Raw genomic sequence first — 21,658 nt, 5'->3', positions numbered from 1 at the left:
ACCGGAGAACGGGCGGCGGTCTCAGCCCTCGCGGGGCGCTGCCGTGGCGGAGGGGCACCGGGCGAGGGGCCGCCGCAAGGGAGGGGGGCGGTTTACCTCAGGCCCTGGGGGAGGGACCCCCGGAACGTTTTTCGGAGCAGCCCCCCTCGGCGCCTGGAGGACAGCCGGGACGAGCAGCAGAGCGAGAAGCCGCGAGCGCCCACCCCCTCACCTGCCCCGCCGTGAGGGGCGCGAGTACCCGGATGCAGCCGGCCCGGCGCGGCCCGGCCCGCCCCCTCCCGCCTCCCACATGTGTGAGGCCGCCGCAGAGTGCCAGCGCGCGCGGCTTCCCCGCCCCCGCCCGCGGGCCAACCGCCGGGGCGCGCGCCCGAGGGCGGTCTCGGCCGCAGAGCTCGCGAGAGGACATGTCCGCGGCGGCGGCGGCGAGCGAGGGTGAGCGAGGGCGTGAGTGGGGGGCGGACGGTGCCGCCGCTCGAGCGGGCTCCTCCACGCGGGGTCCGCGGGGGAGCGCGCGTCACGTGACGGGCGGGGCGGCGGCGGCTCGCCCCCGGCAGGCGGCGGGATGGCCGCGGTGCCGCGCCCGCGGGGTCGGGTCGGGTCGGGCCGGCCGCCGCCACCGCCGCGGAGGGGCCGGAGGGCGGTGAGCGGCAGCCGCGAGCCAGCTGCTGCCATCTAGGTAGGCTGCGGCACGGCCCCGCCCGCGGGTGGCCGCCCGTTCGCGCCAGCCAGAGCCATCTTAAGGCGGCTGAAGGCGTGTGGGAGAGCGCCTCGCCGCCCTGGGCCGGCGCCAGGAGGGGCGCCCGCCCGCCCGCTTGCCGCGCTGGTGGGGGCCGGGAGCGGCCCACCCCCCCCGCTCCTCCTCCTCCTCCTCCTCCTCCTCCTCCTCAACACACACCGTCCCCGCCGGGGGAGGGCGGGATCCCCGCAGGGCCGGCGCCTGGGGACGTGGTGGCGGCGCCGGCGGCTGAGGGGACCTCAGCCCCGCCGGGCCTCTCTGCGGGGGCTCCCCCGCCCCGCAGGGCCGCGCAGGTGGAGTCAGCCCGGCGCGGGGTGCGTCGTGCTCTGGGGTGCGTCTCCCCGGACCCCTGCCCGGCTCCACTTCTGCCGTGCTCACGCTGATAGATTTTCCTTCTGTTGCACGGCGGTCACGGATTATTGTTATTATTGTTGTTATTTTAGTGAGGCACACTGACTCCTGGGTGAGGTACGGGGCCTGTGGGTAGAAAGGCGTAACTGCAGGGCCTGGCCTCAAAAATACGTGCATTGAAATGAAAGCCTTTCCTTGTTGAAAGCAATGAAGATGAGGCCTCTGCTCTTGATAACCCAAGCCATGCAACTGCGGCGTAGCTTCGCTTACCTGCTAAAAGAGCGGCTGCCCTTAGAGCGGGGACTGTTAAAGCGTTTGGTTTGTTGTTTATGAAATACATAGCTTTTAGATGGCACTTGGCTAATCAGCTTTCTGCGGAAAATAACGAGTGGGTCTGCAGCAGTTGTGTGCACAGATCTGTATCTCGGATGCACGTAAATCGGTTAACACTTGTGAAACTGACGTTCCTCGGAACGGAGGGAGCAAGGTACAGAGCTGTGTTGCAGTGCCTTTCCTTTCTGCCGGCAAATACATTTGCCTTTATGCCGTTTATGTGTGGGTTTTTTAATTGGTTTCTAAGTATGTAGCGCAGAAGACTGGTGTTATGCTGTCTCAGTGTAGTCAGGAGATAATACTAGGACTACAGCAGGCAGTATAGCTGAAATAAAAGCTACAGGATTTAAAATGAATAATTTGTTTAACAATCGTCGAGTAAGCGTCAGAAAATTATCTTTTCCTGCGTATTTCACAAACAGCACTGTGAAATCTCATACCTTTGCTGTCACTGTCTAAAAGATTTAGACTAACATCAGTCACCTTTTAAGAAAAAAAAAAAAACCAGCTTACACTGTACTGTCAGTACAGCATGTTCTGAAGTTCTTGTTTATGGGAAGGTGATTACACTTCTTCCTCCCACTACATCTTTCCCTTTATGATGGAAGAATGCCCAGGTTTTGAAAATTGATGTTTTAAAGGTCTCAACAAAGGCACAGCTGGCATTTCATAAGATTATTTTCTTAATGTTTGACATTTTAACTAGTTCCTTCCTGAAGTTTTCTTTCCTGTGTAATTAGTTAGGCCAAATTATGATTTTGTGGTATAACTTGCATCTAAAACTTGACAGGGTGCTGTCTGGTAATCACACCAGTTATTAAGAAAATAAAAACATCTGGAAGCTGAAAATCCTTAGTACATTATTGGAAGTGCAGAACAACTTTCATGATTTGGCTGTATTTGGAGAAATGCAGAAGACTGAACTTACTGATACGGGTGAAATTTTAGGAGCAGTCATACAGTAACAGGAAAATCACCTTAATATTTACCATTTTTAATTTGTGGGATTCTGTTGAATGAGTTGTTAGAAAAAAAGCTTTAAAGGTAGAGGTTAATACACAGATACTCAGACAAATTTAGTGTTTATATGCGTAAATGCTCAGTAAGTTGGAGCACTTGCTTGGTAGCCTAGAAATTAGATTAGATAATTGATGAAATTATGAATTAATATGACATTAGATAGGAAATATACTTAGTTGTGGGTTTGCTTTTGGGTTTTTTTTTTAAATGGCATTTAGATTACTGATTAAATAATTACTGGAAGGAAGAGGGAATACCTTTTATTGTAAGCCATTTCTTTTTTTAGGCCTTTTTGGCATTTCCGTCTTGTAACCTCTTTTTCTTGTGTGTTTTGGTTTGGTTTTTTGCATGTTTAATTTTTAACTTCTTTCACTGATATGTATAGAAACCATAACATCAGCTTCAGCCTTTAGGCATGCAAAGCTTTAAAAGCAGAAAAACCCTATCTATTAGGATACATCTCTCGCAGCAAAAGCAACATTGTGAGGCTGAGCATTGTATGGGACCTTTTAGGCCAATACCTATAGGTTCAAAGCCAAAACTGGAAAACCTCATTAATGTTGTATGAAACAACATTTAATAAATGCCAGTCTTAAAGAAAACTGATTTTTTTAATACTTTTCTAAATTTAGTATGCAGCAGTTTTACATTGGCATAATCATATGTGTCTGTATGTGTCTGACACATAATCATATGTGTCATATATATATGTACACACATACTCTAAAATATACTAATAAATGAAATGTTGACGGAACAAATATGTTTGAGTTGTTGTCATAGCAAAAAGCCAAAATGTGGTTATGAACGGTTTCCTTTTCTTTTTCTTTATAAAGGTTCCTTTGTATTAGAATCTATAGAAAACTAAAATAGATTTCTGTTATTAAATGATGTTATAGTGCATAGATATAATTCCAAGTGTGAAGATATTCCAGCTCTAAGGAATTATGCAAGGTGGACTTGAAGGAGCTAGGACTGGTTTTGTGTACTGTAGTTGAGTTAAAAGGAGTGGGTGATGCACCTCTAGCACTATTATTCTTGCCAGAGGTAACTGGAAAGACAAATAGTTAGTATGTTAGAATTTGAATAGTAATATGAAAGGTGCTAAAAAATGAGTTTAGAGCATAGTGAAATTAGTTTAAGGATTTTTAACCTGATAAGATACTGTGACATCACAAAACTGAGAGCAACTTTTATTCATAAGGTTTTAATTTCTGAGGTGGAATAGAATATGTAACTTCTAAAATAAAGAATCTTTGTGACATTTTTGTGATTTTTGTTTTTCCTATCTTTGCTTTCCAATTGACCAGAAATGTGCTGAAACAGACACTATAGAAGGAGGCTAGAGATACAAGGTAAGCACTATTTCATAAAATAATTAAAACTATATAAATACAGGGTTTTTATAAAGCTGCTGTTTTTTAGTGAGCAGTCTATCACTTTAAATTATGCCAGTTTTATAATCCTGTTAAAATGGAAAGTTTTCCAAGAGGTACATTCTCATACAAACAGGAATTTGGGGATATATAGTACATGTGTTACATAAGCTAATAGCAAGTTATTGTGATGTTTTTGCTTTGCCATTTGATATGAGTGGTTTTCAATCACCTCTTAGCATTTTTACTTAAATATTCTTATGTTGATTAAATAATATTTTCTCTTTTTTAAAAGACTGTCATGCTTGCAAGCCTTCACAGGTTATGTTAGACTTTTTCTAAATGTGAATGGTTTTTATATTGGTAGGTGAAACTTTGGCCTATGTAGCATTTTGTTTATTTTTAACAATTATTCTACAGAGACTCAGGCTAGTACCAGCATAGCACCAGAGCACTTCACAGCACTTCCAAAGTACCACCAGACCCAACATGTTTTGATTAAATAAATCCAGTTACAGATGAGGAAAGGAAACTTCTTTCTCGAAGGTAGTAACCAAGAGGGTTTAACAGATGCTGATAAAATTCCATTTCAGTAGGTATTAGGAAGGGACTCGAGCAGCTTAGTAAAATAAGGAACTTGGGTTACGTCAACTAAAACATTCTCAATTTTGGAACTGTGTGCCTCTCATGTTCAGCTGGTACCAAAATGGTGAAAATTCTGATCCTGCCCCCTCCCTCCCCATCTTTTATATGGGGAAAAAGGGCTTTGTTGGGGGGGTGGGAGGCATTGCTTTATTTTCAGAATAACCGAGACAGAGCATCAAGCTTAAAGCCTGCTTGATAATTTCTACTGAGGCCCCTCTAAGATGAAACAGAGCACTGGCTCCACCTCTACAGAAAAAGCCAGACACTGCACACAACTTTCATGGCTAAACTGCTCCAGAGAATGAAAGAACAGCAAGACATACAAAAATTCCTGGATATACACGGAAGGTGGTATGTATCTGGAGCATTGATGTATTCCAACAAACCCCAGAACTGTAGTGTTAGGCAAAAAATTAGCAACTGGAAACACTTAAATATAGGGGATTTTCCTTTAACCTGAAGGTAAGGTGTGTTTTAGGGTTACATTCAGGCTACATGAAGAAGAGCAGGTTTGATTAGACTTAGCAAACCAGTTCGCTTCATGTCCTGGTTTAGTAAATGGGCAACCTTTCTTTCTTACTGTGAATGTATCTGCAACTTTTTTAGCAGTATGCCTAAAAAAGAGATCAACAACTGAAATTAAGTTTATTTGCACTTCACAACCATGAATGTTTCATGTTTGCTTCTTTAAATGAAATTACTCTGTGCTGCATTGAGCACAGTGAACCAGTATTCCTGGCATTGTTTCTTAAGCTTTTTTATCACCTGAATTTAAAGAGCCTAAACTGCAAAATATTAATTGTGGAATAAAACTTTTTCAAACTTTTCTTCAGTGGTAAAGATTGACAGCTGCTGTAAAACTACTCTTCAGGGTTGTTGAGGCTCTGTCAAAGCCACAGCCACAAAAATCTTCCATATCCTGAAACTCCAAAGCAAATGCACATTACAGAATTTATTAAAGTGTTCAGATTACTGTTATTAAATCCAGATGTTAATATAACAGTTTTGCACTTGTGCAATAAACTGAATCTCTGTGATCGTTGACTCAGTAGACAGTATTTTAAGATTTCATATTTGGGTACTTGACTAAAGCCATTAATTAAATGTTTGAAAACTGGCTTAAACCTGGGCATGACGCCAAAAGCAACAAAGTGAGAGAGAAGTCATAGTTAAGCTCATTTTTGATCTTTACACTGACTAGTGAAACACAAATGAACGAAACACTAAAAATAAAGACAAAAAGACAAAACCCTCTGGTTTTCTACCCTTCTCAAACTGTGAATTTACAAGATAAGTAGCCTTAATTTATATCGCTGAAAAGGATAGACAATTGTATTTTTATTTCCACATTTTGTTTCTGTTAGAAGTCTGCTGGAAGGCTAGGGAACAGTTGCTGAAAACTTGATTAAAAATTCTAGAGACATAATTAGTTTGCCAGTCATTTTTTATTATAAATGTAAAAAAGGTAGCTCATAAAAATTCATTAGAGAACCTCATTAAAATAGAGTTCAAGTTGTTGAGTGTATTCCAGTAAAGTCCAGTTAATAACCATAAATGGTTCTTGCATCTCATGAAGTGGCAAGTTTCTCAGTATTTCCTATACAAAAAAAAAAAAAAAATAGAAGAGACATAGAATTCCAGTTACTGACATTCTGTCTGATTGCATTGCTGGCACAATCCTTAATTTTGTTCCCCTTCTTTAAAAATGAAAAAGCATTGCTTGGTAAAGTTGTAATTCAGAAAAGCTTTACACATGTGTTTATGAGACTAAATGGGTTGCACAAAGTTGAACACATGCTTAAAGCTTTTCAGGATTTAGAACCACGTTAGTAAAGCTTTAGGAAAGTAATAGTTGTGACTTAACATAAGCAAAGGAATCTGTGTATAAATGTCACTGTGGTGGATGTATTTCTTCTTGCATCACAGTGTTATAGCTGCAAGTTTGTGTATAGGTAGTCTCTTTTACATTGATAGGTATTCAGTGTAAATTCTGAATTACGGCCTTAGTGAGGTTTATAACGTTACCTGAGAGAACATGCGACGTCACCATTAATCTCATTTTTTGTTTTAAAATGCTGCACAAGTTTTGTGTGTTATCAATATTTTTGTATGTTGTGAATTAGCCCTCTTTCTCAGATTGTTTTATTCTTGTATGCAAGTGACTTTGTAAGTGTGAAAGCAAAGCATTGTATTTGTGCTTTTATAATCTTTCTTTGGTGGTAATCAGGCAGATGAGGGCCTTGGAATGTGTGTAATTTGAAAATGGAGCTTGCTGTGTATGCTGAGATTACTATACAGAAATTAATGGGATCTTTATGTTCATTATGGTCAGTCTGAATTTTACCATTTGTGTATTATTTTAGGAGTTTTTTAGTGGACTAATAAATCAACTAGTTTGGAGTGTTTGTTTTTTTTATTATGATATCATGTTACTTGCTAGGTTATTTTTTTAGGATTTTCTTTTTAAAAAGTATCTTAAAAATATTATGAAAAAAAATCATCTTAAAAATATCTTTCCATGGAAAATACAACTCAAGACAGGTAACCAAAAGAAATGCCTTAATGTTTTGCTAACGATTTTCAATATGTAAGTTGTAGTCTTTGTACAGCTATACTGTCTATAAATATACTCAGTATATTTAGTATATTTATAAGGTTTTCCTTGAAGACTTGTAAGTTTGTGAATTCAGAAATAATTTTAAAAATCTTTTTGAATCAGCTCTTAACACCATTTTGTAATGATGTGTCAGATTTTCTATTAATTCAAATCAATAAAATAATTTTTTTGGATGTCAATATTCTTGTTCACACATTTTCCTCTCATAGTTGTGCTTGCTTTGCATCTAACAGAAGGAAATAAATTTATGTACACTCCTAGTAAGAAAGACAGATAAATTCAGACTTTCATTCACTGTTTAGCAGCATTTGCTATGAAATTGAATGCAAAATTGACAATGAAGCTGTGTGTTTGCATGCAAGTTCTCATTTTTAAGTATTTCACTAATACAAAGTGGGTTTTTTTTAGTAAAATTGCAGAATTTGATGCTTGCACTCCAGAAGAGTAGATGAACTCATACTGATTAATGTATTTTTGCAAACCTTGAAGTTTTTTCAGGTAAGAAATCAAAAAATTAAATACAATTTGCAAGTACTAAAAGCGCTAATAATACTCACTATCACGGAGTACTGAAGAATTGCTCCAAAAGCAACGTTGATCAGTTAACGTGTCGTTTGTTTGGGACTTGCTGTTATTTCTTTAAAAATTTCCAATGTTTCTGTAGTTTGGCTTATATAGTTTAGGTAAATATTGAGAATAATCACATCATCGTCACACAACTGTGTGAAATCAGGAATGACTGACAACCTCACCATTTTCTAGTTAATGTATTCAACACTAATTTCATTTGGAGTTTCTGTACAGCAGAAGGATTTTAATATCTGGTTTATGAGGGTAATGCTCACTTACTCTTTTTCTAGTAAATACTTAATATGTGAGAAGTTACTACTTTATTATATAGTCTTAATTATTTCTAAATTTGTACGGATTATTTACAGTGATGCTTATTTATGTTAATGTCAAATAATACAGCAGCACTCAAATACTTTCACTTGGTGTAAGATAAAGGGTTTATAGAGCAAACACTATCAGTTTCTGCAAAATGTAAATGATCTTTATGCTTATAGGAATGCTAAATCTTACAATGTGAATCAAGCTTTAAATAATTCACTCTACATCTGTAGACAGTTTCAGCCAACTTTCTTTGCTTCTATGAATAACATAGTGTAATTGGTGATTTCTTCTGGAATTGGATCAGCATGGTGAAGAAAACTGTTCTGGCGGTGGTGGTGGATCTAAGTTGAGTGGTTAATGACTCCTTCCTTCCTCTGCCAGATGTTCCACCCTTCCTCTGTTCTGCCAGTTTAACCATTTGACTGCTCTTTTACCAGGTCCTGTAAAAATATGCCTGATTTTAAAAACTCATCATGCATCACTGGGAAAACAGAAGGGTGGAATCTCTGGGAAAGGGTGAAATACAGATGGTAACAACCTACTTCAGCCAATCAGCCAAGAGTTCATTTTTCTCTGCCCTGAGAAAGTTCTGAGCAGGAGCAAAGGTGGGCAAGATGGAGACAAACTAGAAATCTGAAATGGAGGATGCCTAAAACCCTAGAAGGTACTTTCCTTTTCTGCAGACTAAACCAGATTGATAGTTGACAGGAGGCTCTTGAACATAGGCACAGTTCTAAATCTACTGTTTCTCAAACACTTGGGGCAGTAAAGGGGCCAGAAGGTAGTCCAAAAGATAGAATTCTGTAGCATCTCTTTGATCTGTCTGTGGCTTCTTGGCATCTGTAGTGTAGGTAGGCTGTTGAAAGCCTTATGCTGGCTGGCTGGCCGGCCAGCCATGGAATGTGGTCAAGAGAAGAGAAGATAATATTAAGGAAGGATGGTATACAGAGCATTTTTGATGGGTAAAGTGGAAGCTGAGATGAGAAGTGATTTAATGATAGATGGAGGTTAGGAAAAAAAAAAAAAGAGAATTCGGGAAGAAGAATCAAGAAGGAAAGCAGGTACTGAAATGATCTGGGGAAGAAAAGAACTATGATCTGATGCCAGAAAAGAAATAATGAAAATAAGGCAAGAGAAAAAGAGAAACCTGGGCTATAGTAATTATATTTGACCAGATAATATTTAATGAATATCTTACTTTCATTATATTATCAGTAGTTTTCCAACAGGGTTTCTAATAAAACTTTGTAGTATATTTTTTTTCAAAAATATTTTTAATGCTGTTCAAAAAATGTACTTTTGAGTAAAGAGTGGCATTCCTTAGATTTTTCAGCCTTTTTTTACTGATTTATTCATTATTAAATACGTTGTGTGTTTTCATGTTAGTAAATGGACCTAACCCAAGTGTTCTGAAACACACTTACCCTAATAAATTACATTTGATGAGTGTTAAATGATAGAAGTGTCTTACGTATCAGAAGGAATACTAAAGAAAGTATATTTTCTGCTATGCTGCCGAAGACCGAAAATGTCTAGTATACAAATAAAATAATTATGTAGGAGAGAAATTATGGCTTGACGTATTTTTAGGCTCATCAGTTTGTAAATTGACTGTTACTCTAGTTTTGAAGTGTTCATGAAAAGAAATGATCAGCAAGAGCTTTTTCATTAGCATTATGCAGAATGATATTAGGAAAATACGTTAAAAATATTTCAGCCTGTGTTTTAAAGATTTTTATTGGCTTACTGAAGCTCATGAAGCTTACTCCCTCAGTTGAAAATGTACTTCAAATGTGGAAGAGAACTATTCAGCCACATAACTTAGTGAAGCGTGATTAAGATGATACATGTTGTCTTTTGGTGGAGCCTCTCATTCCAGCCCTACCAGAGATGTTTGCCTGCTCAGGTTTGTTCTCCTAAACTATTTCAGTTCAGCTTAGCCAAGTTAGCAAAGGTAACTCTGTTCAAACTCATTAAGCTGATTGATTGAACTCTCTGTGGATAAGGAGCACCCATGCCAACAGCTGACCCAGCAGTGTGAACAGGATCATCGTAATTAGAAATTGGGTGGTGAAAAAACATCTGAGAGACTGGTAATTTTGTCAGCACAATTGCAAGTGGACTTGGTGGATCTAACAGAAATGCCCTGTATTTAGTCACTATACTATTGGATCTAATTAGTCAATAGCTATAGTTTAATTTTTGTAAATGTTTGAAGTAGATATTCTAGTGGTGACATGTTCTGTTTTGAATTAAGGAATAACCTTTAGTAAGAGCTGTTTAAGTTTTGTAACAATAAGGCAGTGTTGCACAGCAGCTTTCTATATTAGTATAGCAGACTTCAGTAATAGTGTTTCTTCCCTTTTAATTCAGAAATATCCTGTTCTTTAAACTGGGGGGGGGGGGGGGGCAGGGAGGGTGGGTACAGACTGTCTGTGTTTTTTGCACTCATCATATCAGTGTTAAATTGATTTTGTGTGTGTGTTATTACTTTCATCGTGAATTTCTAAATATTATTTTCCTTAAAGATAATTTTGGAAATAATTAGTCTTACCAGAGTGAAGGAAATAATTTGTTGCAGTCAGGCTTTCCCATTTTTCAGTCTGTGCATGCAAAATTTATATCTTTGAATACAAGAGGCCTTTTTTTCTATGTTTATTAACTTCCTGTTGAGTGGTTCTTGAGATTTTAAGTATTTCTGAAGGCTATTATGTTTCTTTCTTGATCAACTTGTTCTTGGTCACTGCCATTTCTGCATAAACAGGACTTTTTGCTCTACTTTATAACTGAGGGAGATGAGTGATGATCATTTTGTAAGGGGAAGGTTTAATGGCTTTTTTTTCACTTCAAGTTCTATTATGGGAACATCCCAAGAAATACAGAATTTAGATGTTACAGCTGTTAAGCGTAGCAGAAATCTACTGTAAACAATTTTATGGTTACCATCTATCTCTTATTTATTTATTTATTTTTAAACAAGCAGCTTTGTGAGGAATGAAGTATTGGAACACACAATGGTTTAACAGATAAGACTTCTTTGAAAGTGGCCTTAGGCAACATAAACTCTCCTGACCCAGAGTTTCTGCCCTATTAGTCTTTAGCTAATTTCAGTGTGGAAAATGGAATTCAAGTTCATTTTAGCTTTGGAGATCGTGAGAAATTGGTTCTTAAAGCACCGAGGGCATGGACTGTGGATTATAGCATTAAACTGTTTAGAAAGTTAGTTTTCAGGCACCATACTAATAACATACTTTCTCTGATTATTTTAGAATATGGGTGTTGATCTGGGGATTAAGCTTGATCACTTATAATCTGGGTTCTGTATTTGTAAAGAAACAATAAGTATTCCTTCCCGTGGTCTTACCCTCCTCACAGAGAGTATTATTGGCCTTGTTAGAAGAAATGTTCTTGATTTGAGAAGTAAAAGTTAGGCTCTTGTTTAGTAAAGAGTGTTACTTTGACTTTAACAAAATTTATTTTTCTGTTAAAGTCGTAATACTATGTTTGTGGTATATCTTCATGCTTAATTTCCAATGTTTAGGAAGCCAGGGGTTGTGGGGTTGTGGTTTGTTTGTGTTGGTTTTTTTCCTACCTGAAAGGCTGTGCTTAATTGCATGGAATTTGGCATTCTTTTAGTCTGCATCCTTCTTGGATCTATAAAAAAGCCCACTTTAATTCTTGGGAAGGTACTGCAAGGTGTAAATCTATTACAAGTGGTGTAACTGCATTCACATTCTGACCTTTTGTTACTGTTGTATAAAAAAATTAGGTCACTTAATACAATGTGGGATATGAGCAGTTGAGCAGTGGTTCACTGTCACCAAATGTAGTGTGACACTGTTCTGTTTGCTTCCAGGTAAGGTGTAATAACTTTTCTTTAAACCTGCTATATTGGTAGGTGTAACTTGGAGAAAGCATCAGTTGAAGACTGAGGAGCAAGAGGTTCTCCTGAAGCCATGAATCTAAATGATAGCTGGTATACAAGTGATAAAACAACTGTGCTCTTTCCCTTTTAAGTGCTTTTAAAGGTTTGTAATAGAAAGTAATACTTCTAAGCCAAGCAAATAAACATATTTGCCCAGTTCCAGTAGCAGCTTTGGCTGTAAGAAGTGACAAGTATATTGACCTCATTTTGATTCTAAGATAATGACAAATACAGTTGAGAATAATTTACGTGTATTGAATAGAAGAGTTGGCGATAGCATGAAGTGGTATTACGGGACTGCCAAAACTTTGTGTCACTGCCTCTGTTAGTTGAGAAAGATGAGCATTCATACCCACACAGCATGCATGTGATGAATACATGTATTTAATGTATGTAGTCAACTGTGAGTTATCTTTGGGAGCGCTAGGAGAGCCTTCAAAATCTTACGGTTGCAGCTTACCCAATGGTTTTGTCTAAGCAGGACAGCCGAACTATAAAAAAATCATCTTAAAACTTCCATCACCTTCTTTAATTAGCCCTTAATCATACTTTTTTGCTATTCAAAATGTGTCACGTCATCCAATGTAAATTGAATTGTTGAAAAGAAGAGCTCGTCCCATGAACTTGTAAACCAGCCATGTTAATCGTTTGGTACTAGGCCTCTGTTTTCTTTCTAGTTAAAGGAAATAGACGAGAAGATTAAATACTTCTAATAACTTGCAAAGTAAAAACAGTCATTTGGGACAGTTAAATACATATCATAATGCTCTGCCATGCTTTGTACAGGGTGGTTATGTGATATAAGAAAAGAACAGAAAAGAGAATATTTTAGATGAACTCTAAGCACTTAGCATAAATCAAATAAAGAACACATGGTAAATAGCTGCTGCTTAAGATGTACAGAAAGTTGATTTTTAATTTTTTTAATTTAAACATTAATTGGTCACCTTTTATGTTTTTCTTTCATCCCTTAGCAGGTTAAACTTTACAAGTTTTAGTTTCAAAAGTTAAGAGCAACAAGTTGACTGTTTTCCATGGGACCTAATTCAAGTTATTGTTTGCATTGTTAATATCTGAAAGTAGCTGTGTTGGTACAAGTCAATATGCAGCAAAAGGTTTGTGAAAGAGAGATTTTCTAAGTTGTCCTAAGGTTATGAATAGGGACTACTTAACTGAGTATCATCTGCATGAGTGCAGTGAGTTGCAATTCAGACATAATCATTTTGATATTTGCAAGATCCCCTAAGTTGAAGTTGCTAATAATCCCTAATTATGCTACATTATTTTGAAATCATGTCTAATTAGCATTTAGTTTATTGCTGAATGTGAATAATAAGTTAAATTCTGTCCTATAGAAGTTGATTATATTTTTTTAAGAGGTCAAATATCAGTGTTTGGTACACCAAAAATGATAATAAAATTTTGCTAATATCTGTAACAATGTATAGAAATGAAAAGAAGCAAAGTATATCTTCTTCAAGAAATTTCATTTTATAGAAATGATTGTGTAATGTTCAGTCATGCTTATGAAGCAAGGTATAAAGTAGCATGTTCAACGGGAAACAGTCCTGCAGTTCCTTCCTCTTTGACTTGAATCCTAATGCTTTCCTTGCTTTGTTCAATTCAAGGGCTTGGTTTACAAGCACTAAAATAAACAGAATAGCACCTGCAGCTTAGTCATAAATGGGAACATCTTGAAGTAGCTAAGCAAACAAATGAAATCATGGAGTAATTTAACCTTTTCTGAAATGCCTTAGATGCTCTACCAACATTCATTTTTAAGATCAGCATTTTGGCTGTTAAAGGACTCTGAACACATAAAGGAATTACTGAAGATTATGATCCATTTATTGATAAAAGTTACTAATTAATTATTTTCTGAACTGTCAGAAAACCTCTTCTAAAAAGCTCTGTATATTTTCTCTTCCTTGTTTTTAATAAATGCCCACTTCTAGGACATAACACTAAAATGTTTAGCAGTCGTATGATGTGTTCATATAAATATTTGACCCTTACTCCAGACTTGAGCTATCAAGTGCTTTTATAATACCAAAAAATACTTTTGTTTTAATATTTATTTTTTTAAAATATGTTGTCAACTTCAATTACATAAATAGATTCTGCTGGCTACACTGTTTATGTTTGCTGGCCACAGAAAATCATGGAGCAAGTGTTATCTTACTAATTCCTTCCACAAAGTTCTGTCATAGACCAGAAGAATTGAACTTGCTTTTTGGCAGGTAAATCTGAGTTTATCTTGCAATTATTTGAACACTACTACTAAGTGCTTCATATTAAAACTGATATTAAGATCTTTTGATTTTTTTTAATTGGAATTCAAATAAATTACTTCTGAAATATGTTGCTTATGTTTTATTGGAAAAGAGAGATCTAATTTAAATGTGTCGAGGTCCATGAGGATGAGAAACTAGAAGCATCGTTTGTTTGCACACCAATAATGTGCATGCTTTCGTTTTGTTTCTGTCTTGCTAAATTTAGGTATTATAAAACTGATCTTGTGTTGTTTTCTAAGCTGAGTCTAAATTTATTTGCTGCCAGCATTAATACAGGCATTTTAAATTTTAGTAGAGTATTAAAGCAGATGTAAAATATTGACAATCAAAATCATCTTCATAGACTGAAAAACAGGATTGTAGATTTTTCTGAGCATTTGCAAATGGCATATTTCCATACACAGTGTGTGTGTTTGTATAACAGCTAAACAAGATATTACTTCATATTTTACCTTTCTAGTTTAAAGTATTTTTATGATGCTGTTTATTTTAATAGAACTAGTGAGGATATGTGCTGTAGCAGCTTCGTGTTTATTTAATCAAGTTAATCCAGCTGAATGACTTAGCATTGCCTCAATATGAGCATTGTTGACTAAGAATATCCACGAAAAAGATGAGATGAAATCAAATTATGTCTGCTCATAAGGTGATCAAAAAGTTGTTGAAGACTGTATCTGGAAGTTCCTCACGACAAGTCGTAGAACAACATTTATTATATTTTCAACTATTGTTGCCATAATTCTTGTTGCTATTGAGTGCTCAGGTAGCAGCTGTTAGGAAGGATGGACTTAATTGTTTATGAAATAACATATCTTCTTACTGTGATGCAGAGTTTTCAACATGAGTTAAGTCTTTATAAACTTTGTGCTACAAACAGTACTGTACTGTAATTTAAGCATAATGTACCTTCTGCTTATAAAGCATTGTGTCAGTAGAAGGTATGTTAAAAGATGTTTTGGGTTATCCGGATGGATTAATAAATGCTGGCTTTGATGCTTGCTTTTAAAGAACTTGCAGAGCTACCTAGGTGACGATGTCTCTCTTTCACATGATAGAATAGGAAAGTAGTTCATACTCTTTAAAAGAAGGTTGTTGACCGTGTATTATTTTTAAGAGGCAGCTAATCCTAGACTTTACTTTTTCGTTTGGTCCATCAGACTGTTTATTGATTTTGGTGCATCCTGCAAAGTTATTTTCATAACTTTCTTAAAGAAAGATGGTAGATTTGAAAAGTTTTATATAATTGGTAAACAATTTAAACATTACTTCCATCTGAAGGGATTGGTTTTGTTTTAGTGACTTGCATATTATGCACATTGAACCTTGGCTTGCTTTACTTCATAAATATTTGTAAGAAGTTTATCATCTTGGATAAATTCTATCATTAATTACCATTTTAAAGCCCACAGAGTATGAACACAGAAGATATTTGAAGTACATATATTACAATTATTTTTATGAGGCCTTTGAAGTATTTAAACACTAAGCTTAACAACATTCCTGTGAGTTATATCCTTTCCACTGAAGGGTTATGTGAAGCCCAGAAGATTTTACCTACCAAATGTTATTTGAATAGGTTAGTTTTGAGAAGGCAGTAATGTGGAGAAGAAAAAAAAAAAAAAAGGTAAATCATCTGTATGGGCCTACACAGCAACAGGGTAAGCTTTAGCTTCCCTATGCTGTAAGGGAGCTGTAGGAGGCTGCCTTTGTTCATCACAGACCCACACTCTCCACCTGATAATTATTTGCATTTAGCAGGCCGCATGTCCTATTACAAATGAGGTGTTCCTTTTTTTTTTTTTTTTTTTTTTTTTTTGCCTAGAGATGGTACGAGAAGGAATTTATCATCTAGTATTCTGTTGACTCATCCCCTGCCTTGGTCCAGGTATAAGTAATTTTCTGTACTTTACCTAATTTATGGCATGCATTTGCTAGGGTAGCTTATTTCTTTTCAGACTTTAATCAGTCCAAAGACTTAAGATGTAAAGATTTCCTTCTAAGAATTAATAGAGACAATCTCAGTGTAGCATTGTCATTGAAACAAGCAAAAGTGTTAAATGACACTTCTAGTGTCTGCTCAGTGGTATTAATTTAGCTAGAGTAGACAGTTAAAAAATTTAATCTCAATAATTTAATAAAAGAGGAAATTTATCTGAAATATTTATCAGTCCAGTCTTGACTCCATGCTCCTTTAAGAAGCGTGTCATTTCAATTACTGATATGGTGAGAAGCATGACAGGACCTCAGTGTCATATACTTCTGCACACTGTTTTTTAAAGAAATGAATAGTAACAGTGAGGTTTTGATAATGCATAATCCAAGATCATTACTCATAGTTAGTTAGCAGTTGATATTTCTCATCTTTTTCTGCCTTTGTCTAATTACCTTTTTAAAAATAGCCATATGATTTAAATCCTTGTTGCAGTGTATTTTACCACAAAATGTATCTTCATTAATATAACACTGTATTTTAACTGTAGGATTGCAATTTCTCTTTCAATGTAGTAATATAATGTCAGTTTTAATTTCAAAGTACATATACTGTATCCAAAATACTTACAATGAGAGAGGCTGTGTAAGAAATGAACTGCAGAAGTTATAAGCAACACTGAGTTGTCAGCAGTGTTGACACTGCGTCTCTTTGGGAAAAGGAACAGCATTATACTGTGTGAAGTGAAATACTAAAATGATTTAATGTTTTCAAGACTCTTTTTTCATGAAAATCATTTGTTGGTCTTTTAATCCACTGTAGAATACACAAAGTGAGAGGCATAAATCTCAACAGAATAAGCATTGTTCTTGCAACAGAGGCAAACAATTTGAGACATTTTCTCCAATCAGTGAAATTATGAATGTCAGAAATAAATTAGATTAACATATTCAGTTAATTTACTGATAATCTGGATGATTATTAATAGCACGTACTTTCCATGTCTGTTCATTTTGTACTCAGTCATATATTCATCTTTACTGGTTCTAAATGCTATTTCAGTAAGTGGATTTGAAACCTACTGAGAAAACAAAAAAATAAAAATCTTTTCTGTAACAGTTTACTGTTAAAATTGCAGTACTAAATGCAAAAGGTTATTTTTTGGTTTTTACATCTTTACTATTTTAAAAACACCAATATATGAGACTTGGTGTGAAAGACAGGTTAGTGATTTGGAGGAATAGCTTTAAGTGGCTTTTAGACACTCTAAGTATTTCCAAAGCTTTTTTTAATTATTATTATTATTATTTGTCTTTCAGTTTTGTAATGAAATATAAGTAGTCCTTAGAATTTGGGGAAAAAATACATATGGACATACTGAAAAAGCTATTCAGAACAATTATAAAAGGAGCCCCAATAGTTTTTCATGTAGGAATTTTGTAAGATCTCACATCTATAATAGGATGTAAGCATAGCTGAAATGAAATTGTGCATATATGATATGTGCTGGTATCTACCAAATAGAACATGCTGCATTTTAGAGGTCACAGAGAAACCACTATGTACTAGACTGAGGAGCGTTATTGTCTCAGTAGCAGACACCTAGATTTGGTATTGCTCCAGGAACTGATTTGAGATGGATTTCCTGCAGCCAACCCTACTATTTGTTTCTTAATTTTCTTTTTATCCCTTGCTGATAGGCAGCATGCCAAGAGGAGTCATTCTTTAAAAATACTGCGTCTTTTCCTCTCTTTGCAGCGGGTATTTCATCCCCAGTTCTTGTCTCTGGGAAGTGACTCTCTTAGCTTATAGTTACCGTATTGTTCAGTGAGCTGTGTTTTTTGAGTGTTGATGTCCAAGTCCTACTTGTATTGATCCTGTGGAGAAAGGAGGTACTGAGCATTCCAAGGGTCTGACCACTGTGACTCGGTTGATTTGAAAATTAGGAAGGAAGTTTACTCTAGGCATATCTATGCACTAGATAGGGCTGGCTGCATTCTGAAAGCTTAGTCCTTGCCCTTCTTTTATGAGATGGAAGGGGGAGTTGCCAAGTTAGTCTCATATTGTCACTTAGCCCATAATGATACAAATCATTAATGCTTACTGTTCAAATTGAAGTAATATTTGAAACCGTAATGGTCCCCTAAATGCATATTAACCACTATAGTGTTAGAGATCATCATCCTCACTGTACAGATTTTAAAGTCTTTCTAGGCATTGACAAAGAAATCCAAGAGCGTAATGCAAATGACCTTCCCTGGCAAGTGTTAAGCTAACCTGATGGATGCAGTGCTTAAGCTTTTTAAGTGTCTCCTCTACTGTTTCCTGACACACTGAAGAAGAAGGAAAAAAAACCCCAAAAAAACAACAACAACAAAAAAAACACCCAACGTTTTGCAATTCTAGTATTCTTCCCACTAAGGAGTCTGGTGTATTACAAACTGCTAGCTATACAATTTAAAATTTTACTGAGTTTTATAAATGGAGAAGCTTAAACCTAGGTGATTTGACTGCTGATGTTAACACCATGATTGTGTAATAAATTCTGTAGTAGAGCCTGGTATGCTAATATCTAATCTGGTGTGACTATTAATAATTTGATACTGCACTGTGTATAGTGACCTAAGTTCCTTGCAGATCTACATGAGTGAGCAGTGTTAAGGTCAGCCATTTGACTTGGCCAGAGTTTGAATGCAGTGTGATTCTTGACCTGTTTTTTTCCAGCAGATTTCTAAAATCTGATTTACTACGTAAGTGTCATCCAGATTTCACAATTTGTGCTGAATAAAATACCAGTTCTAGTGTCTCAAGTGGCAGGGAAGTATGTATTTTCTCCCCTTCTAAGATTTTTCTAAGGAAATATACTTTGTCTTTTGAAGATAAAATGTTTAAAAATAAAAGAAGCGTTTGTCTTCAGCAGTTAAGAAAAGATAGCAACCACCTACAATCTGTGAGAACACTTACATAAGACTCATACACTGTACAGGAGTTCTCTCTTGCGAGTACTGGAACGCTCTTTCTATGTAGTTGTCAGATAAATGTGAACCGAAGCATTGCTTGCAGTGCTGGTGCATATTCTATTTTCATAATCTATTCTGAAGATTAAGTAGGAAAATAATTTGTTCTAGTTTTCACTTTACTGCTCTTAAACATTTTGCTGAATTCTGTGTTTAAAACAAACAAAAAACTCAGACCTGAAATTGTTTGGGACTATTGGAAGAGTGGAGTAGTTTTATTTTAATTGCTACAAATAAGATGGTATTATACTTTCCAACACTTTATAAGTAGAAATGTTTTTCATACCAAATAAAATGATGGTTCATACAACTTAATAAACTTTTGAATGCCTTGGTTTCAAGGAAGGGAGTGGAAACCCCTGAAGTGACAACTGATTTCCGTCTGTCAGATTAGCCTTGTATAAAATGGTGCTTTCTTAGATGATGCAGAGTAGAACATTGATACTTTAATAGTATGGATTTTTTTAGTTGTGTTTTTTCCTGTATGTGTTTTTACTGTTGAGTTTCTGCTATGTTATTAATACACTTTTGTGTATAGGTCTGCTTGAAGTCAGGGGTTACATAGATAATGGTTACCATCTGTAAATGCAGATGGCAAATATGAAGTAATTCTTCAAGATTTGAAGAGGAGGCTTCAAATAAATGAGAAAGGGGAGGCAAATGTGTTATCTTTAATATAAAATATGATAGTATCATGGTACATTAAATTCTAAATCAGGTAAGTTTCTCACTTTTGCACATGACTGGATACTAGATGATTTTTTAAGGTCCCTTCCAACCCAAACCACTCTGATTCTATGATAAAATATTTATTGTACAGGGTTTGATTTTAATCAAGGTGAACTAATATTTTTCTCCTACTGGTTTTTTGTGTTTGAATTGCTAATGTCCAAACAATCAGTTATATTAGAAATGTCAGAATGAAATACAGCTTTTGAAAACTGAAGATAGATGGGAGATGTTCTGCATATCTTTAGTTTCAAGTGAAGTAAATGCTGCTGGTTGTAACCTTTAGCTGATGATAAAGCAATTGTATGCATCTTCTCTAGCATTTAAAATGAGCATGCTAAAAAATAGTAGTGGTTTATCATCTCATACATACAACAGTGTAAAAAGATGTTGTTTACATAGAGATATAATTTTTCTTGTTTATTTCTTTTGTTTGTTTGGAAAGGTATTTATCAAAATTATTTTTATTTAAGTTTCAGAATTACTTTGTTAATAAGGAAAACCTTATGCCTAAGACAAACTAGTAATTTCATGGATGCTAATTTTTAAAGTTCTGTTTAGAAAGTTGAACAGCTGAATTCTCCTTTAGATGCCAGTTGGACAAAAGAGGAGAATAAAATTAATTGTTTATATTTTATTACTGCAGGTCTTCAATTTGTCATCTTCATAGTATTGTTCAGATGTTCTATTATTGATTCAGTAAGGAGCTGTCACTGATCATAGTGTATCTGAGCCAGATCTTGATGATGTAGGTCACTGACTTCCCCCCACCACACACACACACACACACACACACAAAAAGCTTACAAATGTTGGGTGGAGGTATGTGTTTTCTTTTTTGGGGGAAGGTCAAGAAAATTCATTGTTCTAAGCTCAAAAATATTTCTGTAGTTTGATATGGTAGCAATTCATCAATAAAAATGAAAAGAAATGAGATTCTAGTTGTTCTAGTATTAAAAGATCATTTTGGAAAAAAAACTAGATTTTTAACAGCATATAGGCTTTCAGCACCCTTGCAGCAAAAAATTGAAAGAGGGCTTTCTGCATGTAACAGTGTGTAGTGACCTCATCCTGCTCTGTCAATCAGTATAGACAACTGCTTGAGGAAACAAAAGAGGCATCAGCTGTGGTTATTCAATGTGCATGCTGTAACCTGTTTCAGTTTTGCTTCCTAGAGGCTTGTTCCTGTGAAATTCTGTAATGGTAAAGGATGGTAAACTGATAAATAGTGGATGTTTAGGCTTGCTGCAGGTTTTTTTTATTAATGACTTTATTTTTAGTGGTTAAGATTGTTTATCCAAAAGATCTAAGACAAGGAATTTGCAATAGCTGAGACTTTACTGTGAATTGGAAACTTTCAAATCAGGGTTAGAGTTCTGCATTGGAGAACTTTTAGTTTAGAGGTTTCCTAATGATCAAGTTCATGTACTGTATGAAACCACAGTAAAAACTGGGATCTGAGAGTCACAGTCAGCAATATCATCTGTGTTACGGCAAAATAGCAAGAGGCAGCAGTCATAGGTTGCAGTAGAAGCAGCTCTGTTTGAAAGAGGTGGGCATGGCATTCATAGTGAGGTTACCTGGAGGTGGTGGATTCACCAGCTTTGGAGATTTTCAGAACCTGACAAGACAAATTCCTGGGCAGCTGGTATCCCTACTCAAGATTGGGGGATGGACTAGATGACCTCCAGAAGGTCCCTTCTAACCTGATTTAATCAGGTTCAAACTACAAATTAAGTACGTTTTGTGTGAGAAGTCAACTTGTTTTGAGTTGCACTGCAATGTTGCAAT

The 21,658-nt window shown here is 36.6% G+C and overlaps 1 protein-coding gene across 5 annotated transcripts in view; it reads left to right on the top strand.

Annotated features, from left to right (window-relative positions):
• The first annotated feature begins 352 nt into the window (after nucleotides 1–352).
• Nucleotides 353–21,658, top strand: part of MRTFB (myocardin related transcription factor B) — an 84,828-nt gene continuing 63,522 nt past the window's right edge. For 2 of the 5 annotated variants that reach the window (XM_049835554.1, XM_049835555.1), the window contains exons 1-2: nucleotides 353–432; nucleotides 3,751–3,795. Coding sequence is in view for 3 of the 5 variants with exons in the window: in XM_049835551.1 (XP_049691508.1) it covers nucleotides 9,820–9,878 (59 nt within the window). In the remaining 2 variants the exon portion in view is untranslated. Of the gene's footprint in view, nucleotides 445–3,750; nucleotides 3,796–7,486; nucleotides 7,577–8,409; nucleotides 8,637–9,724; nucleotides 9,879–21,658 lie in introns of all 5 variants that reach the window. The other 3 variants (XM_049835551.1, XM_049835552.1, XM_049835553.1) reach the window with 3 other exon arrangements.

This window comes from Accipiter gentilis, chromosome 33 (genome assembly GCF_929443795.1).
Source record: "Accipiter gentilis chromosome 33, bAccGen1.1, whole genome shotgun sequence".
NCBI lineage: Eukaryota > Metazoa > Chordata > Aves > Accipitriformes > Accipitridae > Astur > Astur gentilis.
The sequence above is the reverse complement of the archived record's forward strand: the minus strand, read 5'-3'. Positions and strand labels throughout refer to the sequence as shown.